General features: G+C 35.4%; 1 protein-coding gene across 4 annotated transcripts in view; it reads right to left on the bottom strand.

Moving 5' to 3' along the window:
* Positions 1–266: 266 nt before the first annotated feature.
* CBFB (core-binding factor subunit beta) overlaps positions 267–9,247 on the bottom strand; it is a 61,730-nt gene continuing 52,749 nt past the window's right edge. For all 4 annotated transcript variants that reach the window (XR_008382643.1, XM_053603721.1, XM_053603729.1 and 1 more), the window contains one exon: positions 267–2,483. Coding sequence is in view for 2 of the 4 variants with exons in the window: in XM_053603711.1 (XP_053459686.1) it covers positions 2,415–2,483 (69 nt within the window). In the remaining 2 variants the exon portion in view is untranslated. The remainder of the gene's footprint in view (positions 2,484–9,247) is intronic.

The following is a 9,247-nucleotide window of genomic DNA, read 5'->3' as shown; positions in this document are numbered from 1 at the left end:
GCCGCCCCCAAGCCAGGTTTTTGGAAACTGTAATATACTTTAGAAAATTATAGTATACCTTGTGATATCTACATTTAAAATAAAGGTCTTCTTTGGAATCAGCAGAAATGACCACTAGATGGCATTGTTGTTATTCTTTCTTTTTTTATAAGGAAAAAAGCAGGATCAAAGAATGGTGCAGAAACAACAAAATCAATTTTCATGTTACAAATAACTAGAATAGAAATTGTTGGATTATGTGAACAAAGAGTCAAGACTCTGATTTCACTACACGTAAGTTTATTGTGAAAGAAAACATACAAACACACAATATGGCTAATGGTGGCAAAAAGCAATCTGGTAGCTTAAGGCAAGTTTTAATGAAGATGAATTTAGAAATGATGATGCAATGATGTAATTTTGTTTAAATACAGATTATGAAAAATATCAAATTGCATCAATAACTTAACAATAAGTTTTCAAAGCCTGCAATATTGGAGAAAAAGGGCTCATGATCTTAATGCCAGCATTAAGACGGACAGAAGCAGCATAGTGCTAAATGACAGAAGAAATTCAGTATTTACAGAAGAATGGCAACAGTAACATTTAATAACATTTGATCTTATTTACTGGTGGACTGAAAGTCCTGGCTAGAAGTAATAGAGAAAAATGTACCATCATCATGTTATTTAAAAACAATTTTAAGTGCAGAAGTCAAAAACCAAGGAGCTTTGTGATAAAGTAACCTTAAAACACCACTGTCAGGAACACTTAAAAAGTGATTCCCTCAGGTGAAATGAGGGCACTGAGTGTGTAAACATGTGAGCTGCACAACACCAATACCAACCAAATTAATTCATAGTTCTTATAGTTACACAAGATCAGCATGGTCTTTTATGATGCATTATTGTTTATAAGAATTGAAACACACTCCTTACCATGCATGATTTCAAATATATAACATTTTTATTCTGAGATACAGGATATTTGCTTATGAATTATAAGACCTATATACAATGAAAGTCACATCTCCCTCATCAATCAAGTATAGTTAAAAGCTTTTTAAATGTAATGACCTTACTCAGACTTCAGTTCATTTTCTGAATCAACTGTCAGTTTTTCAAACTCTTTAAAATAATGCCATTGTATTATGATAAAATACATTTTTGCAAAAATTCAGAAATGTAACATTTAATGAATGTGATCATGAAAAATATTTGTAAGGAGGTGCCACATGACTTGGCACTTTTTTCCAGTCTTTTATTTAAAAAAAAAAAGTTGCACTTAATTTGACAGTTAAGCCTATTTTAAAAATATTCTTGCACTAATTCATCTCAAAAGGTTCTATTAACAGTCCTTTTGCAAAATACCATATATATAACTGTGACTGTTTTCTTAAGAATTAATGGAAGAAAATGTATCTTCTGCACAGATGAACATTTTCTCTCTAAGACTGATCTTTCATCACCCAGCATGTTTTTACAAAAGCATGCAATATAAAATACACATAAAAGCAGCTATCTTAAACATGATTTTAATACAATATTACCTTTGTAGCTGATTCATCACTGTCTCCAGTTTAATATGCTGTTACATACATGAAGAAGTTCCAGTATCCCTTTTCTGATTGACTTTTTAAAAAAATCCCTGAATAAAACAGAAGCCAGCCTGCGACTTCTTTAGGCATTTCAGTAGAAGATTATAATCTATGGAGATCATCTCCACCCAAACTCATGGTTACAGAACAGAATCTAAAACAGATCTGGGGCAGATTACAGACTTAATATCAATTAAAAATTTTTTATGTTTAAAAAAGAAAGAAAGGGTGCTGATTATTAGCATTTAAGAGGATACTGCAACTTTTTAACAACTGTAAACTCTTGTGTTAGAAGGCTATGGCAGACAGCTCTATGCTACTAGGTTTTTAGCTTGTAAATAATGCAAACATCAGCAGTTTTAAAATGCTGTAGACTATAAAAACACAAAAGGAAACGGGGAAAACTAAACAAAAAACAAGAACAGTTATCTAAAATGAAGCTGTATAACTAACACATCTAAAAGTACAAAAAAATTAGAGCAACTGGTATAAATTTTAATTTCTTGACCTGTTTTTAAATGACATGAACCTTTAAATTAAAATGGAAAAAGAGTTTTACAAGTAGATAGTTTCAATTTCAAAATAATGCCAACAAGGTAAGCTTGCATAGAAAAAAATTTCAAATTATTACTGGCTACACGCTTAAAAATTAGAAATGCAGATATTATAATCATAGTGCAAAACCATGGCAGTTTGTGATGTCTGTTACTGCCTAAGGTTGGAAAATAGACTGTAGTACCTCCAGTTATCACAGTTTCTGGTCGTTTAATTAATTATTACTGCCAACTAGAAGCAATGTGTAATGTAAAGATGGGTGGCACATCTGCTGTGCTACAAATTAACGAAGTTTGAGGTCATCACCACCACCTAAATTGGAACCAGGACTAGGGTCTTGTTGTCTTCTTGCCTGCAATGACAAAATCATAATTTGGGGTCAAAAAGTATCCTGAAAATCAAAATGCTAGATATATAAAAGATAGTAGCAAATATGAAACGTTCACAACTAAAAACTTTACAACCAATATATTCACATGTAATGAAAAGAACAATTAAAATTATATGACATTATGCTAATATTTCCTTAAAAATCAAGAAAATCATTTTTATTCAGGAGATGATTATCATAAATATGTACTATTTATAAAAGAAAAACAAATCTGTTTCCAGTTTTGAAACTAGAGGTTTAACACATCAGTCAATTGCCTTAGAAGCAAAGTCTTTCTTTTAGTGACGGCTGACATTTATTGCCAGGTACTGTTCTAAGTTCTTTCCAGAAATGCACTAATTTTTTTTTTTCTAAAGAAGATGAGTGTCTTCCTATGTTGCCCAGACTAGAGTGCAGTGGCTATTCAAGGCATGATAAAAGTGTGCTATGGGCTTGTACACACTGTTAGAGAATAGGCTCACACAATTCTTGTGCCTCAGCCTCTTGTCACCACTATGTCTAAGTTCATTTAATCCCTCCCACCAATTTATTACATAGATGCTATTATTTATCCCTCTTTTATGGATAAGGCAATTAAGTCACAGAAAAGTATATGGTCTGCTAATGACATGATTGAAAAATGAAGTAATAAATTCCATCTCTGACCACTTAGTTTTAACTGGAAATCTCTACCTCAAATAGTAAAATACATAATTATTAAGGATAAAATATTGTCTCTTGAGTAAAAACAAATAAAAACTGGAGTCCTTGGTGCACTTATATACTCAGAATTATCTTTATAACAATGTTTAACAATTAAAAGGCTTGACAATTATTATTATTATTATTATTTTTTAAGACAGTAGAATGCCATGGCACCATAGCTCACAACAATCTCACTCTTGCGTCAGCCTCCCGAGTAGCTGGGACTACAGGTGCCTACCACAACGCCTGGCTATTTTTAGAGGTGGGGTCTGGCTCTGGCTCAGGCTGGTCTCTAAACCTGTGAGCTCAGGCAATCTGCCCGCCTCAGCCTCCCAGAGTGCTGGGATTACAGGTGTGAGCTACCATGCCCAGCCAGACTTGACAATTATAAACACTTAGATTTCAAGACTGACTTTAGAGTAAATATTCCTATTTACACTACTGGGGTTGAGTGCTGTGGCATCAAAGCTCAGAGCAACCTCAGACTCCTGGGCTCAAGTGATCCTCCTGTCTCAGCCTCCCAAGAAGCTGAGACTATAGACGCCCACCACAATGCCTGGCTATTTTTAGAGACATGGTCTCACTCTTGCTCAGGCTGATCTTGAACTTGTGAGGTAAAGCAACCTGCCCACCTCAGCCTCATGTAGTGCTGGGATTACAGATGTGAGCCACCATGCCTGACCTCAGGTTGGTCTTGAACTCCTGAGCTCAAGCTATCCATCCACCTCAGCCTCCCAGAGTGCTAGGATTACAGGTATGAGCCACTGTGCCTGGCCCACATTCTGAATTCAATTTCTGAATTGTTAGAGGAGAAAAGCATCCTTGACCTTCAAAAAAACATCTCACCAACAACTACAACAGGAACCTTACCCAACAAATGTAAACACATAACCTAATTGTGTGTACCCTCATATTAATCTGAAATTTAAAAATAAAAATTCACCAAGTCACATTCATACTATAAGATCAAGTTTAGTCAGAAGCTCCAGCTATGTCATCATTTCTCAAAAGGCTTATGTTATTTAGACAAAAACAATTGCTTTATTTACTTTTAAACAAACCAAATTAAATTCAACACTAATTTCTTTAATCTGTTTATAAATTTTGATACATTTCTTTAGTAGATTTTAACTATTTTTGTTAACATTCTGAACAATGACTATATTTTAGTACATTCCTTCCAATCAGGTTAAAGTTACGCTGCATGGTCACAGCCTGAAAGAGCTTTGGAATACATATGCATTAGAAAAACAATTTATGTCCCATACACAATCAATGCTAAAGTAGTGCGAGGACAGATCAATTCTACGAAATCAGAGATGGTGATATAGCATCTGGTTTCAGTCAATGAAGGTTAGAAAGGGGCTGAGCAATGAAGAAACCCTGAGACAAATCAATCCTAATTATATATTTATAAATCCTGACTAACCTACCAATACTTTGTGAAAAGACTATTTCAGCTTTTGTCTTGGGACAAAAGTAATTTTCAAATTACTTTATAATCATAGGATCACCACAAATGGATGACAAAGAACAGTCACCCTATTGGTTATGGTTGTGCAGAAACAGCCATGGATTTATATTATAGTTTTGGTAAAAGCATGGAGAATAGGAGTAAAAGTAAGTAGTTTTGCTATTATTTGTGATTTTAATTTCTTTCCTTTTTTTTTTGGAAAGAATCCACAAAGCTAAAGGCGATATATATGGCTTTAGTTTCTATTTCACTATGAGGGAACTCAGGAAAATATAAGGAAGACACTGTGAAGGGGAGTCAAGAGTAGAAACAAAAAAGATGAGGGGAAGTCTGACAGAGTATGAATGAAGAGAGCTAGGAGGACATTTAATGCCAAAGATACGTGTGCTGTCATATGAAGGAGATAAATACAGAAACAGATTTAAATTCACTGAAATAGCTTCTACAGAGGTGGGATTGAACAGCTGGATGAGCAGCTGCCCTGCCCTATTATGGCATTTTTCTAATGGAGGCTGGATAAAATGTTTTAGAAGGAATTCCTCTATGGTCAATTAGCTAGACTAGATGATGCCAAAGAAACTCTAAACTCCATCATCCTAAAAGCATAAAGTCTATAATTTTTAGTTTCTTTCTCCCTAGTGAATCCACATGGGCCCTTGATCCTAACCTTTTATTAACAGTTATTTCAGAATTGGGTTTTAATATAAAGCAGACATCCATGAGCCTGACTTCAGAACACAAAACTGTTTTTAATATTTATAAAGAATAAATCTAGCTATTTTACTACAGGCCTCTTTTTTTTTAAAGAGACAGAGTCTCACTTTATTGCCCTTGGTAGAATGCCGGGGTGTCACAGCAACCTCCAGCTTTTGGGCCTAAGCAATTCTCTTGCCTCGGCCTCCTGAATAGCTGGGACTACAGGTACCCACCACAACGCCCAGCTATTTTTTTCTTTTTTTGTTGCAGTTTGGCCAGGGCCGGGTTCAAACCCGCCACCCTCAGAATATGGTGCCAGTGCCGTACTCACTGAGCCATAGGCACCACCCCTACTATAGGCCTCTTACTACCAGTTGCTCTTCTATTTTCTTAAGTATATTACCACCTAGAAACATAGCAAATAAGGAGGCAGTCATGAGATGACTCCAAATGAAAGACAAAGAATAGTCACCAGCAGCTGGAGTTTTCCCTACTGGTCAAGGTTGTGAAAAAAATAGCCAAGATGGAGGGTATCCAAATGAATAAAACTTCTTGGTTGATCTCCATTCTTTCATTGGGATCTTCAAAACAATGCCTGAAAATTCCTCATGAGAAAATGCCCTATAATTAAAAACAGCTATACTTTATTGAGTGTGTACTATGTCTAGATGTTGTGTTATTCACTTTATTTTTATTTTTCTTTTATTGAGACAGAGTCTCAGTTTGACATCAGAGCTCGCAGCAATCTCAAACTCTTAAGGTTCAAGTCATTCTCTTCCCTCAACCTCCTAAGTAACTTGGACTACCGGCGCCTACCATAACACCTGACTATTTTTTAGAGATGGGATCTCACTCTTGCTCAGGCTGGTCTCAAATTCCTGAGCTCAGGAAATCCACCCACCTCAACTTCCCAGAGTTCTAGGATTGCAGGCATGAGCCACTAAGCCCAGCCATGTTATTCACTTTATGTTCCAAACTTAGCTAAAAGTCAGAACACAGACTTATGGAATTTTAGAGGGGCAAAGTACTTCAGAGATCAGATTCAACTCTCATTGGACAGATAATAAGCCTGAGATCAAGAAGGTTAAGTGATGCCCCTAAGGTCACACAGTTAGCTGGGGGTACAGTCAGAACACAAACTTAGACCTCTGGAAAAGATAAAACTTTAACTTAAAATTAGCATTAATGTCAGCCTCTTAAGTCATTGCTATTTCTCCCTATTGCTAAGTCTGTAGGAAACAAAGTAAAAATTTTAAGTCCTACATAAGAGAAAGGAACTTTCCCTGAACTCCTAAGTTAAAAAGAAGTTAAGCAGATAATTATAAACACCTGTCAGATGAATAGACTAGAATAGCAAGAGCTGGTCGAATAGGTGTGACAAAAAATAAAGGTCTTAAAAGTATGCAATTTCAGGAAAATTTTAAATATAAAGTAACATTTTATTATTATTTTTATTTATTTTTTTGAGACAGAGTCTCACTTATGTCACTGTCTGTATGGTGCTGTGGCATCACAGCTCACAGCAACCTCAAACTCTTGGCTTAAGCGATTCTCTTGCCTCAGCCTCCCAAGTAGCTGGGACTACAGGTACCCGCCACAATGCCCAGCTAGTTTTGGAAACAGGGTTTCGCTCTTACGCAGGTTGGTCTTGAATTTCTACACTCAAGCAATCCACCACGCCTGGCCAAAATAATATAAATCTTAATAAAGTCTATATATAGCTCCTATAATAGAAGGCAAACCAAGAATCTTCCTCTCTCAGTATGAGAGAAAGTCAGATCTGGTATCCTCTTCCTCTCTCATTGATCCTCCTAAGATTCTCATTCTTAGGCTGAGTTCACATCCCCAGTTCATTCTGGATCTACTGCCCTGACCCAAAATACATCTCAAGAAGGCCCAGTATAGACACAGTATGTTGACTTGTCCTTACTCAAGAATGAACACTGGTAGAGTTAAAAGATTTAAAAACTAAAGTCTTTGAAAATTTACAATAAATAGATGCTGAGATTTTTTTTTGTGGACCACACAGAATTGAAGGCTCCCAAAACATGCAAAACACAAATATAAAAACCACACAAAGCTTTTTGCCTATTTTTATTTCCAAATAGTTTCCACATAAAATTCTATGATTTGCTGAACTGTATTAAAACTGTCTATAGTTGAATAAACAATAATTATTTACCCATTCTCTGACATTAAAGACAACCAGTTATTTGCTGACACTTTATAATCTAACTAAATGAAGGCATTTCCTAAATAATGATAGAGAACATCTCTTTAGGAACTCTGTCACCTTGAAGCTGAATTAGAGCCAAAAGTGCTATTATAGTTTTAGGTCAAGAGGCCAATAAAGTTGAAGGTAGTATCTAGAAACAGACAGTATACCTGCTACAACAGAGCTGTCTTGCCAATTCATTTATGACAAGAGCACTAAGTCTATCCCTTAGTAACTTCAATCTTCCTTCATAAAACTAAAACATTTTAAATATAGTTATAGTGATATATAACCTGAAGTGAAGTGCCATGGAGACATGTCAATATTTTCAAATTGAAGGATTCTCAGATAGAAAAAGCATTCCTTTTAAAAATCCTCACAGGGAATTAAGATATTATACACATATTCTGTATTTTTTATGTATCATTTTATTGTATACCAGTGAGTTAACAGTATTTGGTAGAGGTTACTAAATAAATATGTTTCTTCATTTCAGTAGTTTTCATTTCCAAATTAACAATCACCTGTTATTACCTCTGAAAGGTAAAGAAAACATTATGCTACTGAAATCATCTTTTCCAGAAAAATCAAAAAGAAAATGCTACATCCTACTATGAAGGAAAAACTTTCTGAATTTTACAGATGGTGAGAAATAGAAATATGCCTGAGGAGTCTTACAACTGATTTCAGGTTAAAAGACAATGGTAAAAATCAAAACCCCTAGGGTTACCAACAACTTCGAGTTCTGCTTCTCACTGTTAGTAACTTTAACCTTACATATACATTAAATCCTCATGAGCACCACTGTTGCAAGTTTAGCATGGCACACCTAAAGGCCTCAGAGGTTACCCAAACAGCAGAGGATACCTCTAAGCCTCTGTGCGGCCAGAATCTCAAGCTTCCAAGCACCATTTACTGGGTTACTGCCACCCACAAGTTACTACACTGTTCCTTGGCCCTCTTCTCCAGTCAGGCATCAGGACCACCCACTAGAAGAACATTATCATTCTTTTCTGCCTCAGCCTTTTCTATTCTAGGCAAAACATTTTCTAATCTCTCTTGGCTGATTCTATTTTCCAACTTTAAGAATCTTTATGGGTTAACACTATTATGTGAGGGTCTTTATCTGACAAAAGCAATCAATGTAACCTGGTTCTATGTATCCTGAATGAATCCCCAACAATTAAAAAAAAAAAAAAAAGAATCTTTATGGGTGGTATAAAAATTAACTTCCCAGTGCTAGGCTGTATTTACAGAGAACTCATTAGGAAAAGATGGTTTAAGTTCTCTTTTTTTCTTCTAGTAATCAACTATATGAAAGAAAGCACGTCAATTAATTTTTCTATGACTCAGTTTCATCAGCTATGTGTACAATTAGATAATATTTGAATCTCTAAAGATGTCTAAATTACAGAGAACTACAACATTTCCTCCAGTATTCTCCTTTTAGGAGAAAGGAGGTAAACTGAGAGAAAATAGGCTGATGTTATGATTTTTTTTATGGATTAAAAAAAGAAAGGAAGAAGCTAGGTACAATGGTATGTCCCTATAGTCCCAGCTACTGAGGATGCTGAGGCAGGAGGATTACTTAAGCCCAAGAGTTCGAAAGCCTGGGCAATATAGTGAGACACTGCCTCTTAAAAAAGAGAGAGAGAT

This window comes from Nycticebus coucang, chromosome 2 (genome assembly GCF_027406575.1).
Source record: "Nycticebus coucang isolate mNycCou1 chromosome 2, mNycCou1.pri, whole genome shotgun sequence".
Classification (NCBI taxonomy): domain Eukaryota; kingdom Metazoa; phylum Chordata; class Mammalia; order Primates; family Lorisidae; genus Nycticebus; species Nycticebus coucang.
Note: the sequence above shows the minus strand (reverse complement) of the source record. Positions and strands in the feature narration are given on the sequence as shown.